General features: G+C 41.4%; 1 protein-coding gene across 10 annotated transcripts in view; it reads right to left on the reverse strand.

Annotated features, from left to right (window-relative positions):
- FNBP1 (formin binding protein 1) overlaps positions 1-19947 on the reverse strand; it is a 132309-nt gene that overhangs the window by 44075 nt on the left and 68287 nt on the right. For all 10 annotated transcript variants that reach the window (XM_055541389.1, XM_055541396.1, XM_055541395.1 and 7 more), the window contains 2 exons: positions 15011-15073; positions 14471-14575 (listed from right to left, as the gene is read on the reverse strand). In XM_055541389.1, the coding sequence (XP_055397364.1) occupies positions 14471-14575; positions 15011-15073 (168 nt within the window). The remainder of the gene's footprint in view (positions 1-14470; positions 14576-15010; positions 15074-19947) is intronic.

The following is a 19947-nucleotide window of genomic DNA, read 5'->3' on the forward strand; positions in this document are numbered from 1 at the left end:
AGAATAAAAAGTTTCATACACATCTGAGTCCCAGAACTGACAATTATAGAAATGAAAAGACAGGTATATTTGCAGAGTTAACACCTGAGAATTTTCCTACATAGATGAAAGAAACAAATCCCCAGTGAATCCTAAGTAGAGTAAATGAGAATCAAAAAGTCTATTTTGAAATAACACAGAAATGTCAAAACACCAAAAGCACACCAAAAGCAATGATAAGGTCTTAACAGATAGTGTGGACAGTCAAATACCCACAAAAGGAATGTTATTAAGTAGTTAGTCAACTTCCCAAGAGGAACAATCAAGAATAAAAGACAATGGAATGAGGTTTTCAAAATGTTTAGAGAAAACCATTGTCAGCTTAGAATTCTATACCTAACTAAACTATCATATTAGAGTGAGGACACAATAAAAACATTTCAGACAAATAAACAACTTATGATTCACAAGTGAAAAGAAAGTGTTAGTTGTAGTCACTCAGTCATGTTCTACACTTTGCGACCCCATGGACTGTAGCCCATCAGGCCCCTCTGTCCATGGAATTCTCCAGGCAAGAATACTGGAGTGGGTTGCCATGCTCTTCTCCAGGGGATCTTCCCATCCCAGGGATCGAACCTGGGTCTCCTGCATCGCAGACAGATTCTTTACCATTTGAGCCACCAAGCCCACATACCCTTATGGAAAAAAATAAAAACAACACCCAGGAAGAAGGAAATTTAATTTAAAATATGTTAAATTTAAAATAGTTTTAAAATATTTAATATAAATTTAAAATGTTCCCTGAGAAAGGAATAATATGCAAGAAGGAACAACACTAAGCCTGCCTGAACATATGTCTATGGCTATGAGGATAGATGGCGAAGACATGGCTGCCCCCTTTAAATCATCCCCGGGGCCCAGTTTTCCTTATTGGACCCCTTGTATACACTGAGGCTTCACGTCGATTGCTATTTACCATGTATTCCCAACCCACTATCCCTGGCCGAGTTCTGTAGACAAGAGCAGTGGTTAACAACAAAGAGCTCATTTACTATACAATCCAGGAGTGAAATCATATGGTACACTGGCAGGAACACTGAATTCAAAAAGAATTCAACGAAATATGCTTCAGTCTCAGCTCTCCCATATCCAGCAGGGCCATTTTAGGTTAATGGCAATTTAACATTGATAGCCTTACCTTTTTTTTATCTGTAGAGGGATAAAAGAATTATGGTAAGGACTGAAATCCTTTAAGAAAAAAATAAAACATGTTCTCAGTATAAATTTTTTCAGAAGTTAGTTCAATAGCATTTTACACAGATCACACTCATTCGCCCATTTTACTCTCAGTATCCTTCACAGTCTGTTCTCACATCAACTCTCCAGGAGACCCTCAGCCCCCTGTTCTGTAATATCATCAGCATGCTACCCTCAGTGCCTGGGATGAAATTCTTTTCATCTCAGAGGCTCCCTCTCTGCTTTATCTATTCAATTTCTACCCATCCATCATACTCAAGTCCTGATTCTTCCTTCAGCTCTATCCCAACAATCTTTAATCCATGTAGGGCTTTTCCAGATGCTGAATCTATGAGCAACCTTTGAGCTCCTAGTATTTGCTGGTCACAGGACCAGGTAATTCCACGTATGATGTACCTCATTATTTTTTTAATTATTTGGCTGCACCAGGTCTTAGTTGAGGCACATGGGATCTTTTAGTTGTGGCATGCAGAATCTTTACTTTTAGTGTGGCATATGAATCCTTAGTTTTGACCAGTTTTCTGACTAGTGATGGAACCCAGCTGGACCCCTGCATTGGGAACATGGAGTCTGAGCCACTGGACCACCAGGGAAGTCCCTCATTAAGAATTTTTTAATTACTGCTGCTCTGAATATTTTCACCATGGGCAGCTTTGCATATACAAACACTATCTTATTCTGTAACTGAGTTTTCCTTATCTCTCCATCTCTTTGTTATCTGCTAACCAAGGCCCTTATGAAAGATATTCCTTTATAACCTTACTGATGCTCTGAACTATTGGTTCAATAAATACTCTAGCAAATGCCTTGGATGTTTAAAATATACTTAATCAGGGACTTCCCTGGTGGTCCGCTGGTTAAGACCTTGTGCTTCCACTGCAGGGAGTGCAGATTCAATCCCTGGCTGGGGAACTGAGATCCTACGTGCTGTGTGGCATGGCCAAAAACAACAACAAGAAGATAAAATAAAATATACTTAATTGATTCACAGCAGGTTGAAGGGAGAAGAACTAAGAAGAGTCCGAAGCAATCAGAAGAACCCCAACAGGGAAAATACAGGTGACAATATTGTCAACCAATGAATTTACATCCAAACATAGGCTCTGTTTTCCTACATCATGTACCACTGAAACCTCTCAGCCAGCCAGTGTATAATATTATCCTTATTTTATGGAGTAGGAAACAGGCTCAGAGATGAAGTAAATTGCATCACACCAGACCATTATCAAATGACAGAAGCAAGATAAGAACCCTTATCTGTGCGGTATCAAGACACAGCTCCTGGTCAAGTTAGACCATTTACTACTAATAAAAATTAAAGCATTTTATTAAATGACTTGCCATACAAAAGCCTTTAGAACAGTGAAGGGTGTGATGGAAATGCCAAGAATTGAAGCTACACACACCCCCCCAAATAAGTAAATACCATTTTTATTTAAATTCATTTTATTTTATATTCATGTTCATATATTCATATGAGTGTTTGTATTCACTTTATGTTTTATTCAATTCATTTTTATTTTCAGATCTAGGGTATGGGAATGAACTATCATCCTCATCCTATTGCTATTTTGAACATTTACTTAGAGGCTTGCTGTTAGGAGTACTAAAGCAAAGCTAAGATAGATCTTCATGTTAGCATTTTCATGTAAATCACATAATGTATACTGGAAATATTTCATTGAAGAGGTTCTTAAAGTATTTATTCTTTTTTTTGGGGGGGGGGGTGGCATGCCACACAGCATGCAGGATCTTCCCAAACCAGGAAGGACCAGGAATCGAACCTGTGCCCCTTGCAGTGGGAGTGCAGAATTCTTAACTGCTGGGCCACCAGGGAAGTCCTAAAAGTATTCAGTCTTTACACAAATTCACTTTGGGCAGCACCCCCATCCCCAGCATTTCTGATACTCTGAGATTTTGACATTTTGACTTTCCTGTTTCTTTTTAAACATTTACCCAAACTCCATTTGCTGTGCAAAAACCACTTATTTCCAAAGCAAATAAGCAAAAATTAAGGTCAACAACATAGAGACTGTAGTAATCACTAGCAAATGAACTAAAACTGGGAGCTGACTGCAACTTTAAGAGTATCTGGTATGTGAAACATTTAACCATAGTAAATAATTTTATGTTTTGACATTCCTATCACAAATTCAATTTTTAAATACTGAGTATAGCCTTAAAAAAAAACTTCATCATGCTAATATTCATTTATGACATAGATCAAAGTTGTGTCCCATTTCCAAATATAAATACATGTATTCTATATTTAATAATTTGGGGGAATTTCCATTAAATTCCATTTCCCATGGGAAGCATCAAAGGAAGAAAACACATCCATTATTACTCAGGACAAATATTAAGCATCAAAACAATGGAAACCGATGTTCATTCAATACAGGCACACTGAGAAGTAAAATAAACAAAACAAACTTTACAGATATGACTGCTTATGGGACAGATGTAAACAAGAGGGTAACAAAAGTGACTTTTTTGGGCATCTTTGATTTGAACATTGATCCTCTTTTAAAGAATAGTTACAGCAACAATATACATTTTAAATTCTATACATTTTCTCTTGTTGCAAACAAAACAATTTTTAAAGTAAAAGATCAAGCTGCCGTTGCAAAATTTGTTTCCTGCATTCATGCTAACCACTTCCTCTTTTGGGGGAAAAAAAAAATTGTTTTCTAAATCGTTACAGTGAACAATCCCTTCAGATAACCAGGCAGACATTTGTTATAAAGCAAATTTGGGGAAAACACTAAAGATATTCACATGTTTAATAAAGATGTCAACCTCGTAGTTACAGAGAGGGAAGAGAAAAAAATTTAATAGTACAATTCCTTATACGTACAACAGCTAAAGTAGTCATCTTGCTAGAGAATGTTTCCCCAAATGGTAAAAAAATTTAACACTCTGCTACTCAGCTGGCTTCAGTTAGAACAACTTTGCCCTGTTTGTGCTTCACAGAGCCAGCATCCCTGATTCCAACTGAGGGCAACCTCCTAAACTAGTAAATTTAATTTGCTTTATTAAGATAAGTATCAAACTGATAATCAGTCAAAGTAAACTCCTTCATTCTTGCTTAATACTGACATAGATTCTTTACTAAAACTGTATTTTTCCCTTTAAGGGACTCTATTTTGTAATATCGGAGAAGGCAATGGCACCCCACTCCAGTACTCTTGCCTGGAAAATCCCATAGATGGAGGAGCCTGGTGGGCTGCAGTCCATGGGGTCGCTAAGAGTCAGACACGACTGAGTGACTTCACTTTCACTTTTCACTTTCATGCATTGGAAAAGGAAATGGCAACCCACTCCAGTGACACATAAAAACAGTACCTGTATATTTTATTATAATTAGAAACATGAAGTTTTATCACATACTTCTTAGAATTCTACCTTAATTCATAAATGACTCAGTGTCTTATTCTATAATACTTCATGATAGGGGCATCGATGAAGAATTTAAAAGCTAATAATGTTCAAAGTCAAAATATTTTTAGAAGCTGTAATATCACACAAAAATGGAATGCAAGCTCCCTAAGAAATGGAGACACTGTTCTAAAGGCTCATAGTCAGCCTTTTAATCTAATATAACTTTAAAAACATTTTCTTAAATCAGGTGATACAAGAAAACTCACGATTAGGCCAAATAAGGCAACTTCTCACATGGTCTAGAGAATTCTTCTGGTTAGTCAACATTCAAAATTGCAATGAATTTGAATTAAGAAGCCAAGTTAACCATTAGATGGCAAACAACTGCCTAGAAAATGAAGACGTTGGCAGTCAAAGAATCAGACGAGTTAAACGACACTGGACCTATATAGGAAAAGGAGAAATGGATGCCGGAGTTTAAAAATCAAACCTTGAACTCACTAACCATTTCTGCAGCTACTTGTAACCAAACGAACTGCGTTTCTGTTAAACAATATCCTATTTTGCATTTAGAAATTATGTAAGAGCCAACAGTCACAAGGCGAGGGCGAGTTGGAGAAAGGGAATTATTCATTGCCTGACATGGATGAACTCAGTTTAATGCATGCATTTAGAAAACACTGTGCTCTCTGTTGGGAAATATTAGTGCACATTCCATTCATTTTGATAACCTTTTCCTTTTCATCCCAGCGCCACACTAGCCGGCTGCAGCGTTATCAGGAAGCAGAGATGAGGCACCGCTTCTCTTCCACGTCTGTCTAGTGTGGTATTATTCCAACGCACAGGGACAGATAAAACCTGACTTTAATGTGCTTGTCACCAGAATGGCATTCAAGAAGTACTTAGGGGACACGTGGGAAAACTCACCATACAGTCCCTGAGTGTTAGGAAGAGAGTGAAAGGCGAATTCCTTAAAGTCAAGGAGGCAGTGATTCCATGATGGTATCTGTGTCAACCCCGCACCTGGCCAGGATATAGGCCATAGATAATGGCTGAGGGGATGAATCGATGGATGGGAACAGTTCACAGCTCAGGAATTTTGTCAACAAAGGGAGATGCTACTAACGCAACGATATAAAGCAATCATCCTCCAATTAAAAAATAAATTTAAAAAATGTTAACCCTCTCCCCCTAAAAAAATACGACACAAATGAACTTATCTGTGAACAGAAACAGACTCATGGACTTAGAAAACAGACTTGCGGTTGCCAAGATGGAGGGAGAGTGAGGCAGGGATGGACCGGGAGGTTGGGCTTAGCAGATGCAAACTATTATATAGAGAATGGCTGAATGACAAGGCCCTACTGTGTGCATGGGGAGAATTACTCAGTATCCTGCGACAAAGCAGATGAAAAAGAATGCACATATATGTACAACTGAATCATTTTGCTGTACAGTAAAAGTTAACACATTATTCAGTTCAGTTCAGTCGCTCAGTAGTGTCCGACTCTTTGCGACCCCATGGACCGCAGCACACCAGGCCTCCCTGTCCATCACCAGCTCTGGGAGTTTACTCAAACTCACGTCCATTGAGTCGGTGACGCCATGCAACCATCTCATCTTCTGTCGTCTCCTTCTCCTCCCGTCCTGAGTCTTTCCCAACATGTTATTAACCAACTATATATCCATAAAACAAATTTAAACAAGTTTTTTAAAAATGAGAATAAGACCATGAAATGCTTCTTCTATTAGAATTCCCTTAAATTAAAAAAAAAAAAAAGTACGGAGCAACTCATTTGGGGGCCTATGTTTACATAGAAAAAGACAAATTTGGAATTTAGTTCTATACCAAATTTAGAACTATACCAAATGGAAGGAAACTGCAAGAAAGACATTACTAGAAACATTTTTATGAAAATAAATTAATGGCTACTTAGAATTCTTATTCATCATGAGTAATCTCCAAACTGTATAAAAGCTTGAAATACTGTCTCCATTAAAAGTAGTCTTGGGACTTCCCTGATGGTCCAGTGGCTCAGGCTCCCTGCTTCCAACACAGGGGGCCCGGGTTCCATCCTTGGTCAGAGAACTGGATCCTGCCTGCTGCAACTAAGAGTTTGCACGCTGCAACTGAAAGATCAAAGACCCCACTCGCTGCAACTAAGATCCAGAATGGTCAAATAAATAAATATTAAAAACAACGTCTCCTGCCCACTTCTTTATACACTGTACCCTACCACCATCCCCCCCCCCCAAAAAACATCGAGAATACATGAAGAGCTTAATTGCTCACGGTGGCCATGAACAACAGTCCTTTGGCACCATGTCCACTCTGATGGCACTGGTACTGAGCTTCTGAGAGAAGGGGCCATGGAGAGCTGGGCTCTCTGTACTTCTAAGCCTAACCCTTAAAAATGTGTGACTTGGAAATGTTAATATTCCAGTTGTCTAGGGTTTTCCCATCACACAACAATATTTCAATAGTAGTGATGAAAATTTTAAAAGATCAATCACATAGTAATTAAAAGTGTAGCAAAAAGCTTGACTGGGGTAAGTAAAGATAACTGTATAATTATATACATACATACATACATATGTATATGCCTATGCAGGTGGCTCAGTGGTAAAGAATCTACCTGCCAAGCAGGAGTCACAGGTTCTATCCCTGGGTCCCCTCGAGAAGGAAATAGCAACCCACTCCAGTATTCTTGCCTGGACAATCCCATGGACAGAGGAGCCTGATGGGCTACCATCCATGGGGTTGCAAAGAGTCGGACACAGTTCAGTGATTAAACCACCACCACCACCATACGCCAGAAAGAAGAAAGTCTGTTTTTAAAATGAGTTAAAGATTTGGGCATTTTACAAAAAAGTTTATTATAACTAGCAGATAATAGCATACGAAAAGATGCTCAACATCATTTTTTATCAAAGAAATATAAAGGTAAATTAAAAACACTACCAGAATCCACGCCATACTTATTAAAAAGGCTGAAGTAGAAGGACTGAGAACCAACCCTCGGTGAGGGTGAGGAGCTGCTGCTGAAGGTGTGTCCACTGGTAAAGCCACCTTGTCAAGGTCTGACAGCACACTGCGCCAGATACGCACCTGTGACTCAGCGCTCTGCCTCGGGCACACCAGTAAGGAGGAGGAGAGCCCGTGTCTGCCAGCTGAGGTGTATACACATGTTCGTACGAGCTTTGTTCTTCATTTGGCCTCAGTATGGAAACAGTCCAAACATCTGCCAACCTGAGAACGGATAAACTGTACATCCACAGGACGGATGCCACACAGCAACACACATCTCCCTTACTTGCGACGAGAATATGAATCTCACAGACACCATATTGAGTTAGAGAAGCTAGACGGGAGAATACAGATGGTATAACTTGTATGAACTACAGAAACAGGCTAAACAAATACACGTCACATGTCAGGATAATAGTTATTACTATTATAATAATAACTTTGGGGTGGGGATACGGTCCCAGGGGGGACTGCTGGGGTCTTAGGAATGTCCCTTATCTGGGGTCCTAGCACACAGTTTCATTTATATGCAAAAACTCTTTGAGCTGTCCACATAAGACGTGGCCATGCTATGGTATGTAAATCACACCTCGATAAACACCCATTTGAAAAGGTCTAGGGACCTCCCTGCTGGGCCAGTGGTTACGACTCGTAACACAGGGGACCTGGATCGGCTTCCACAAGCCAGGGAGCAGCTGAGTGTGCACACTGTAACTACTGAGCCCTGCACTCTGGAGCCGCCGCCACAACTAGGGAGTCCGTGCATCTCAAGCAAAGACCCTGCGTGCCCCAACTAAAACCCGGAACAGCCGAGTAAACAAATAAAATAGCTTTCAAAATAGGCCTAGAAGGACACATATCATGTGGCAAAAGTGACCACCCCTGAGGAGGGTCTGGGAAGGGGAGGGCTGGACAGCAGAGAATACTTCACCTTATTCTCAGTGCTTTAATTGCTTTTTTTACATGAGACTCCTGTAGCTGAGTAAGACATAACATGATTTAATTGTTCCGTGTTCCCTTGCAGTCCTTCGACCTCTCAATATTACAAGACAGAGAGTAAGGATTATCTTTTCCACCTCATTAAAAGGGAGGGAAAAAGGCTGGTTTCCCTTACCTTCAACCTGAACATGTAGGTCACAAGCCACAAGATGACCTATTCCACCCTATACTGGTTCTCTGACAAACCCAGCTTCACCCATTTCAAGTCACTACAGCTCACTCCAAGTCTTCAAATTCAAAACTTTCTGACAGCGGCCTCTTGGCAAGGGAAAAGAGACCACCTAGCTCCTTGCATTTTCATCACCAATAAAAACCATTCCATTGAACTGACTTACTTTCCCCATCATTCTTCTAAGGGACATGGCAGGATCACGACGTCCAGATATTTCCACGGGCCCACAGACAAGACTGCCAGTGGGTTTGGGGTTTTTTTTTTTTGTCTGTCTATTTATACATATAAATTTACATTTAGTTAAACTGGGCACCTCAAAGCCAACACATGCCCGCTTGTAAGCAAAGGACGAAACACATACTCAAGGTGAACCCAAAGCCAAAGTGTGGGCTGGGGTAGATCTGGGCAGTCTCTCTGCGGAACATTAACCTCCCCAAAGGAAAAGAAGATCAGCTCCCACCCAGATCCCACGCGGCACAGAAGATGCATCACACACACACAGCCCCCACGGACGGTGTCATCAAACACAAGCGCGATTTAGGAAAGTCCGTCCCACTCTCAGTGGGAGCAGCGACAGTATCTTTGTAAACACAGGCTTATCATGCCAAGGGCTGTGGAGCTGACTGCCGGAAAAAGCAGGGGGAGTCACCTCGAAGACAACTGGGTAATTGAATCATTTGCAGAAACTGGAGGAAAAGACATTTATAATAGATCCGAAGACTCTCAGAAGTCAAGATGGGAAATTACATTAAGTGCCCCTAAGAACTGAAACACTGCTTCCTCTCAGCTTGATCCTGACAAGAGGCTTCACTGGTGACAGATAATGCAAAAACTAATGCAACAATCAAATCATGGCTTTGCTTTGGGGAAATTACAGTGCTTCAAGTCCCATTCATAAACAGAATAATTTAAGAATTCCGATGTTTATTTATTTTTTTAAGTGTGAAGTGTCCTAGTTTGTGTCAGGAGAAGCACAGTTATCGTTGTTATTATTGTTTTTTAAATATTTTTTTATTTTTATTCATTTGGCTGTCCCAGGTCTTAGTCACGGCACATGGGATCTAGTTCCCTGACCAGGAATCGAACCCAGGCTCTTTGCATTGGGAGCACAGCCTTAGTCACTGGGCTACCAGGCAAGTCCCAGAATTTCAACATTAGACAGTGCACGTCCTTAGGGAGGAGGTAAATAGGAGAAGGGGACGACAGAGGGTGAGATGGTTGGATGGCATCACCGACTCAATGGATATGAGCTTGGGTAAACTCCGGGAGTTTCTGATGGACAGGGAGGCCTGGCGTGCTGCGGTCCATGGGGTCGCAAAGAGTCGGACACGACTGAGTGACTGAACTGAAAAGAACTGAAATAGGACTTCCGTAAACATAACTAAATGACACTGCAGTATAAGAAATAACAATGCATTCTTGGAAATATTAAAATAGTTGAGAAGAGCGATTCAGTCTGGTAGTACCTTTCAGAAGTCCTAAAGCTGCAACCGGACCTAGAAATTGTGCTTTGGATACATTAACTCTCTTGGACCTGACCCAAGGGAGGAAAACTAAAGAGTCACCCTGGAAAATTTTTCAATCACAAAGGCCCAGAACTCACCCAGCAGGTGTGGATTCCCTAACCCTAAGTGGGAAACTCAGACTGATGTGGTCCCGGCGTGGCCGTGAGCCAGAAAAAGACTGCTTCCCAGAGAACCCACTTTAAATGTGGGCCAGAGTGGAAATTCCAAGGAACATACATTTATAATCACACACACTGTCTTCTCAATCTCACAGGTTTTCTCCTGTGATTTCTACCTTCTATGTGACTGAAATACAAGGCAGTGGTGATGTTGGTATAGGAGGCTTGCCAGTCTCTATGCAATTTTTCATACTCAATATTTGGAAGCAGTCATGGGTAAGCCTTTACAACGTCATGAGATCTTAATTAACACAAAGGTGAAGTTCACCTGACACTAATACAATATTGTAAGTCAATTATACTTCAATTAAAAAAAAAGGAAGAAAAAGGCTAAAGATTGCAAGTAGTGGCTGGCTCAGTGGCTTCAAGAAGTACTACAATGTGCATTCTGTGAGCTCTCTAGAAAAGCTGGGACTATGAATGAAAAATCTGGAATGATATTTCCACCTGTGTAAAAACAACAGGTAAGCGTAGGAAACTACATGTGGGATCAGATTTTTCATTTTGCGGAAAGTGAATGCTTTCAAGGACAACAAAGGAATTAGATCAGGAGTTAGAAACTCTCCCACTATAAAGTATTACAAAACATTTAAGGAACATTTCTAAATAATAATTTAGAAAATAAAAAGGAACACTCCAAAACTAATATAGAAAAGTAGAACAGCCAAGAAAGAAAAACCACAGGTTTCTATTTCAATGAACCAGAAAAACATTCTATTTCTGCTTTATTGACTATGGCAAAGCCTTTGTGTGGATCACCATAAACTGTGGAAAATTCTTAAAGAGATGAGAATACCAAGACCACCTGACCTGCCTCCTGAGAAATCGGTATGCAGGTCAAGAAGCAACAGTTAGAACTGGACATGGAACAACAGACTGGTTCCAAATTAGGAAAGGAGTACGTCAAAGCTGTATATTGTCACCCTGCTTATTTAACTTACACGCAGAGTACATCATGAGAAATGCTGGGCTGGAAGAAGCACAAGCTGGAATCAAGATTGCCGGGAGAAATATCAATAACCTTAGATATGCGGATGGCACCATACTTATGGCAGAAAGTGAAGAAGAACTAAAGAGCCTCTTGATGAAAGTGAAAGAGAAGAATGAAAACGTTGGCTTAAAGTTCAATATTCAGAAAACTAAGATCATGGCATCTGGTCCCATCACTTCATGGGAAATAGATGTGGAAACAATGGAAACAATGACAGACTTTATTTTGGGGGGCTCCAAAATCAGTGCAGATGGTGACTGCAGCCATGCAATTAAAAGACACTTGCTCCTTGGAAGAAAAGTTATGACCAACCTAGACAGCATATTAAAAAGCAGAGACATTCCTTTGCCAACAAAGGTCTGTCTAGTCAAGGCTATGGTTTTTCCAGTGGTCATGTATGGATGTGAGAGTTGCACTGTGAAGAAAGCTGAGTCCCGAAGAATTGATGCTTTTGAACTGTGGTATTGGAGAAGACTCTTGAAAGTCCCTTGGACAGCAAGGAGATCCAACCAGTCCATGCTAAAGGAAATCAGTCCTAAATATTCATTGGAAGGACTGATGCTGAAGCTGAAATTCCACCTGATGCGAAGAGCTGACTCATTGGAAAAGACCCTGATGCTGGGAAAGATTGAAGGTAGGAGGAGAAGGGGATGACAGAGGATGAGATGGTTGGATGACATCACCAACTCAATGGACATGAGTTTGAGTAAGCTCTGGGGATTGTTGATGGACAGGGAAACTTGGTGTGCTGCAGTCCATGGGGTCACAAAGAGTCGGACACGACTGAGCGACTGAACTGAACTGATTTCAGTGAACATCGATGCAAGATCTCAAGTAAAATGTTAATAATGTAAACTCAGCTCTGTATTTTAAAAAAATATACATCAAAATCTAGTTACACTAGTCCCAGGAATGCTAATTTGGTTCAATATAAGAAAACTTAATAATGTAATCTGTCCATTAATGGATTAAAGGAAACAGAAAAGGTATTTGATGATATTCAATATCAAGTTGAGTTTTTAAAAAAACAACCTCTTGGCAAAATAGGAAAAGAAGGGAATCCCTTATAATAAGCCTGATAAAGGCTTATTATAATCATGTTTAATGGGGAAACATTTGAAGCACTCTCTTTATCTAGAACGAGATAAGGAAGTCCACAATAACTGCTTCTGCCAGGATAAAAGGTCATAACCAGAAGAGCAAGATAAGAAAAATAAATAAAAGGCATAAAGACTGAATAAGACTGTCATTATCTGCTGTTACGACTGTCTCTAAGGAAAACCCCAAAATAGAAATAAAAAGAGTTTACTAGCAAGGCATCTGGCTCTAAAATGAATATACAAAAGTTTTATGTTCATTTAACCTCCAGTTTTTTTTTTTAATAAACTTTGGGTCAATCTATTTTAATTGAGTAACATATAAATACTTTGGGGCATTAACATTTCATGAGAACTTATGGTAATTTATGGTGCATTTTGGGGCTTCTCAGGTTGGAGAGGGCGATGGCACCCCACTCCAGTACTCTTGCCTGGAGAATCCCATGGACGGAGGAGCCTGGTAGGCTGCAGTCCATGGGGTCATGAAGAGTCAGACACGACTGAGTGACTTCACTTTCACTTTTCACTTTCATGCACTGGAGAAGGAAATGGCAACCCACTCCAGTGTTCTTGCCTGGAGAATCCCAGGGACAGGGGAGCCTGGTGGGCTGCCATCTATGGGGTCCCACAGAGTAGGACACGACTGAAGCGACTTAGCAGCAGGTGGCTCGATGTTAAAGGATCCGTCTGCTAATGTAGGAGACTCAGGTTCAAACCCTGGGTAGGAAAGATCCCTTGGAGGAGGAAATGGCAACCCACTCCAGGATTCCTGCCTAGAGAATTCCATGAGCAGATGAGCCCAGTGGGTGGCAGTCCATGGGGTTGCAAAGAGTCATACATGACTGAGTGACTGTTATGTTACTATGAGCATGGTAATTTTACCAGCAAATGAATGTATCTTTTGGTAAACTAAATATCCCCACTCAAGATCAAATACAGATATTAAGAATGTGTTTTCTAATATACTAGGTAATTTTAGAGGAAGCCATACTAATCTATGCCTAGGCTTTAAGCAAGGAATTTGGCAGAATTGGGCGAATAACTAAATACCTAATTTACAATATTTTCCAAGCAAATTCATCTCCAAATTATCTGGCAAAAAGTGAAAGAAATCTACAAAAACGCAGTGCTTTTCCCCACGTAAAAGCATGAAGCTATGAATGCCAAAACAGCCCTGGGCAGTCAGGAATGAATACGATTCTTTAACAGCCTAATTTTGTTTACAGTCATATTGATGACTTTTATAAAAAGAAAATTTAGCTTCTAGGGAAAAAACACACAGGGAACCACAAGAAGACACAGTACAAGCTTTATAATAATATTCCTAATTGCCAACCACACAAGTCCATTTTGGGAAAAGCTTTGGAGAGGACCTCCCAATGCAAGCCTTGGGCTACAACCTGTTAGCAACCTGAATGAGTCCATCAGAACTCCGGCCACTAGCGTGAGTCTCTTTATCTTTTTATCAGAAGCAGTGCCAGCAGCCAAGCTCTTTCAGATGGTGCTGGGCGGTCTGCTCCAGCTTTTAAGAGGTCGATTTTTTTTCTTTGAAAAGCCATTAAGAGAGAACCACAGTCTGCGGAAACCACCCCCTAAGATATGTTCATGGTTTAAGTCTCCACGTTAATCGTCCTGGTGACTAAAGAAATCAACACGCTGCTTAAATCATAACACTGAAGATTCCCCCACATTTTAGATTCCCCCACCAGCCTCCTCCTAACACCCCACACCCCAAGTTGACATGAAACGAAAATAATCCCAAGTTGAGTGGCCTTTTGTGGTTGCATCAGAAAGAACTTGGGGACCAGTAGTCTGGGAGGATACGTGACAAGCATTAAAAGGGGAAATGAAAAAAAAAAAAAGACTCTCGCTTTCACCTTACCTTTTCAACATCTGCTTTCGTAACATTTATGTCAGCATCCATTTTCTCAAAGTACTGCTGGGCTCGGTCAGCCTCTTTGCAATCCCGCTCAAAACGTCTTTTACTCTAAGAGCAGAGGAAGATGGTGACAGGGTAAGTGATTGTTAATGAAACCATGAGATTCCTATATAAAGATGTAATTTTATCATAATTTTATCGGCATTCCCTCATGCCCCCTCCCCAAAAGCATTCTTTTCCGAACTGATTTGTTCCATGCCATCATTTCAGGAAGTTATTTTAAAATCTGCCTTTATTTCCATCCAAACTGTCTAATCTTTGTTCTTCCCTATGATTTTTAGAAAAAAGACTCCACTTGGGCTCTTTGGGGCTTAACATTTTACTTCCAGTAATAATCTCTAGAAATCAATTAAATCCAAATTGTAAAAATCTCTAAAGACGTTAGGGTCTCTGTTTTGTACTTACTGTTGATTCAAACTTAAGTTAAATTCAGATCAGAAAAACCTATAAAGACATTTCTTGAACGGTTGGTTTTTCACTTACTGATTCTAGTTGCTTCCAGCACATCTCTATGTGTTGCTGTGCCTTCCGTCCATCGTGAAAGTGCTGGGGGGGTAGGGGGAGGAGCAGAGACACACCCATGATTAGTTCCCCGTCTTTCTCTTATTAAGACTTGAAAAAAAAATTCACCCACTCCAAGGATATTTAAATATTGAATATCTAGCCCATGCATTCCGAAGAAATGTAACACTTAAAAAATAAATGAGAAATGAAAACAGTAATAAGTCAATAGTCACAGAGTTCCATCTGACTTTAACTATAATAATACTGAATGCTAAGAGTTATTTATGCCACTTGTAAAAATGACAGGAATGCTTTATAAAGATGGCAATCAGATCTTTATTTTTAATTGCTTTGAGATGTAATTCATATATCATACGATTCACCCACTGAAACTGTTCAATTCAATGGGTTTTAGTCTAGTCACAAAATAAGCAACTCTCATCACAATCAATTTTAGAACATTTAAAAAAATTTTCTGGCCATACCCCTGCCACCCCACCCTCCCGAGGCACGTGCGATCATAGTTCCTCAACCAGAGATCGAATCCTCACCCCCTGCATTAGAAGGCAGAGTCCTAACCACTGGATTGCTGGGGAAGCCCCTTGAACATTTGTATCACCTCAGAAGAAATGCTGCACCTCTTAGCTGTCACCTCCCATCTTCCCCAGCCCTAGGCAAATACCGCGCCACTTCCGGTCTGTATAGACTTGCTTATTCTGGATATTTCATACGAAAGGAATCGTACAATATGAAGTCCTTTGTGACTGACATCATGCTTTCAACTTATCATAATGTTCACTTAGCCTAATGTTTCCAATGATCACACATATCAGTACTTTATTCCTTTTATTGCCACATGGTAATTTTTTGGGTGACCGATCCCCAGTTTGGGGCTATTATGAATAATGCTGCTGCAAATACTTGTCTAAGTTGTGGGTAGATATTTCTATAACTTAGATTTTCTTAAACTTCAATTCACCTTCCTGCCATCTGCAAAGGCCCTGCGGCAGGTATATGCTTGGTGTTGACCACCAGGGACATCAGAGAGGCAGACCAAAGTGAGTCTCAAGAATGGGAGGAGATGGGGTCAGAGAAGAAAGGTGCAGCCTGTGCAGAGTCTGTAGGCTTTTTGTCTGCATGAGCTGGGAAGTTGGGGATGTCATGCAAGAATGTTCCAGGTGGGAGTCCCTCTCCAACCCTAGAAATGATGGACACTTGCACCCTGGGGCGGCAGTGTATGTGGTGACAGAGGCTCAGACTCTCGGTGTCCTTTGATCGGGAAAATCACCAATAGATCAGATCAGATGTGGGCTGGGAGATATGGAGAGGTCAGAGTGATTCCAAGGATGTTCTGACCTGCATGGACCACGTGCACGAAAGCCCGTGCCCCCGTTAGACTTGACAGGTTCTGGCAGATCAGAGAGCGGGAATTTCCATCTGCACCATCGCTAGGATGCAAAGGGGTGACCAAGTCCTTTGACCAAAGGCCACAGCTCTGGCTGGGCAGTGCCCCCACAGCTCATCTCTGAAGTTCCTACAAGGCTCCCCTGCTCTTTGAGACCTAGGGCCATGGCAGCTCCCCACTGTGATCAGCCCTGGGTGTGGGGGGTACCAGTCCATCCCTTTGCTCTTCCTGAATCCTCTCCACAAGTGCTAAATGCTCCTTTTAATAAATGACCTTCCTTCAGTGACTAGGCGTGAATATGCTGTCTGTCTTCTGGCGGAGGAGGTAAGCACGGCTGGGAGGGGGGTGTAGTGGAGGGAAGCAAAAGGGTGGCGAGCATGGAGAGGTCCTCTTGGTACTCAGAGCCTTTTCTCTCACCTCATCAGAACGTATGGCTTAGCCGAGACACACAAGGTAACTGACCCCGGGAGGCCGGCGAGGAGGAGACAAAAATCAGACTCTTTTTTTTTTCTTCTTACAGAACAGTGTTCCTTTATAAGGGAATGTTTTCTTGTCTCTCTTCGAAGGTCACGTTTCACCATTTTAAGTGCCTCTTGACAGCAAGGTTTACCCATCTAGCAATTTTTTTGGTCTGGAGGAGCCCCGTGGGGCTTCGTATTTCGAGTCTCATAATAGACAGAGGGATACGACAGAAAAGAGATGGATACGACAGAAAAGAGATGGATACGACCAAAAAGAGATGGAGTCGAAGGTAGGCATAAACAAGTAAGAAAGGATGGGCTTTGGGGAGGCTTAAGATGAGCTGAGAGCAGAGTTGAGCTTTGAGGGGAAGTACAGAACAGGAGCAGGTTTTCTGAAAGCCACAGACATCACTTTAAAGAAGGCGAAGCGGGGTGGGGAGGACCTGGGGAGACAGAGGAGTGAGGGGTTCGGGAGGGGGACAAAGGCTCAGCTGTGCCCCTCGGCCCCGAGAGTCCCTCATCCCCAAACTGTCCAGAGGACCAGCCCCATTTCCTGTGCAGGTCCCTGGTGTACTATAGTTGGCTGAAAAGCTATCCCCATTTCTCCCCAATCTTACTTTGAGATTCAAAGACAGACACAAAAAGAAAACCTCGGCACCCAACTCAGAGCTGGGCTCTAAGCTTCTACTCTAACAGCAGCTCTGAAATGAACGTTTGCACAAAACGAAAGCTCCCTCACAGCCAGCGCCGTCCTGACCGAGAGGAAATGCACACAAAGAACGTGCAGAAACGACGGACCCTGCACAGGAAAGGTGGATCGGGCTTTACCAGCAGAGGGATCGGATCTGAAGACCACAGTCTTCCAAAAAAGGCCATGTTTGGGAAGCACGAGTGGATAATTTGATCAAAAATCTACTAGATAGTAAATTCTCTTGCTGCTTCTTCATTTCCAGGTTGAATAATAAATATGCATTTATTTTTCAAGCACAGTGTGGACCTCAACTTTATTGGTTAGCTTTTTCCCAGGAAGGGCTCCTGTCGTAACACTCTCCCCCGCCGTCCCCCGCCCCCGCAACACCAAAACAATTATTCAAGAAGTACATTTGTGCTTGCATTTCCTGTGGCTTAAGAGAAAAAAAAACAAAGTGCCACCGATTTTCTTTCTAGTCTTTCTTGCCTAGTGTCTGTTCTCCAAGATGGATTTGCCTACAAGACACAAAAACCCTGGGCTGGCTGATCCCTTAGGAAGCCAATGGACGGAACAAAAGCCCTTCTGATGGTTTCGAGCATCCCATGACCTAAATAGCAGCGGCCCTTTGTAGCCAGCTAGATCTTCCCTCCTTTAATGGCTTTATTTCAACAGTTGCAAAGTTAAACAAACCAACCAGCTTGCCAGATGTGTTTCTTGTTTATTAACAAACAATGGTCAAACATTTCTTCGCTGGGCAGTGAGCAAGTGTGGATCTAAAAAGTGTGCCTCCAAGCTCTAAATAAAGACGAATTGTTCTCGAGAAAAAAGATAATAGGCACTTCTTTTGGAGCCACGGAGTGAAGTCATCACAGCTCTTTGCTCCTATCAGAGGAGAGACAGGAAATGCCATCTCTAGAGACCCAGGAAAAAAAAAAAAAAACAACGCTCTTTGCTTTCTCCTGTAATAAGATGCTTTAGTCTCTCTTCAAACATAATAATAGACCTTTTTAAATGCCTGATGCTATCTGGGTGGCAGCGAAGCTTACTTTCAACTTTTGGTTGAACCTTAAAAATATACAGGTAAAATCTATACAAATCAAATGAGCCTTCAAAAATTTTTCAGAAATTTCCCAGGGACCAGGAGTAGCTGAGATTAAAAAAAAAAAAAAATCAAAAGAAACCTAAAATAGGCAGGCATTAACTCAAAGCAAAATGACAAAGACAAAGCTTCGAAGCAGATTTAACTGCGCTGCAAGAAATCATCCTTAGGCTGAATAGATAAATGGTGAGAATATTTGTTACTCACACACTGCAATTAGGTACAACAGCTACTCATTTTGCTATATATATAACATAGATCAACAATTTTTAAAACTACATTAAAAAAGCAAAATATGGCATCGATGTGAAAAGAGCCACTTCTTTAAAAAAAAAAAAGGTGGAAAAAAATAACAGAAAAAACACTCAACTAAGGACAGCCAGCCAGCCAGCCATCTGGAATTTTAAATAAAACTCAGATTCTACATATGAAAACAAAGGAACACAAAAAACTTTAAAAGGGGAAGAAGAAAGGAGTTTCCAGAAAATGTAGGTGTGACAGATACTAGAATTTCCAAAAAACCCTACAGTGTGATGGGCTTGAATACCAGCAGGCTTCTAGTGCTAGCCTGACTCGGGGTCAATTAACCTAACGATGAATCTGTGTGTGTGGATATTCACGTGGTCTGCGTAGGGAAGCTGTGAAGCACCTTCAGACAGGTTCAGGGCAGTTGTCACTTCAGTGAAGCCCAAACCAGAACCCCAGAAACATTTGTGATGGGAATTGCCTTGTGGTTTTCTTCAGTAAGACCTGTTTCCTCTAAATTCATTTATAACAAAAATACTTTCTCAATGGACTTGTTTAAAGTTCCTAAAATGCCTGCCTCCCTGTGTCGTGTGCAGTTACTTTAACTTCCCCCATAATACTGACCGTCTGGGCACTGGGCAGCCCCCTACCCCCAGCCCAGTCCAGGTCCAGCAGCTCTGGTCAAGTTTCCGTCATCCCCTCTCCTGCTGCTCCCCGCCCCCCTGCACCCTCTTATTCTCCTGCTGGCTTTCACTCCCCAGAACTCTCCACAAACACACTATTGCTTTTTTCGTCCGCACATGAGGCTCATGGGATCTCAGTTCCCCAAACAGGGATTGAACTTGGGCCCTCAGAAGTGAGCCGCACAGAGTCTATCCACTGGACCTGCAGAGAATTCCCTGCATCCCCACTTTTCACCTAGACTCCAGTAGTCTTTTTAAAAACTGTTCTTCAAAACAATCCATTCTTTCACATTCCTTAAGATTCTAATTCCTCTGAAGAATCCTGATTCAT

Source organism: Bubalus kerabau, chromosome 11 (genome assembly GCF_029407905.1).
Source record: "Bubalus kerabau isolate K-KA32 ecotype Philippines breed swamp buffalo chromosome 11, PCC_UOA_SB_1v2, whole genome shotgun sequence".
Classification (NCBI taxonomy): domain Eukaryota; kingdom Metazoa; phylum Chordata; class Mammalia; order Artiodactyla; family Bovidae; genus Bubalus; species Bubalus kerabau.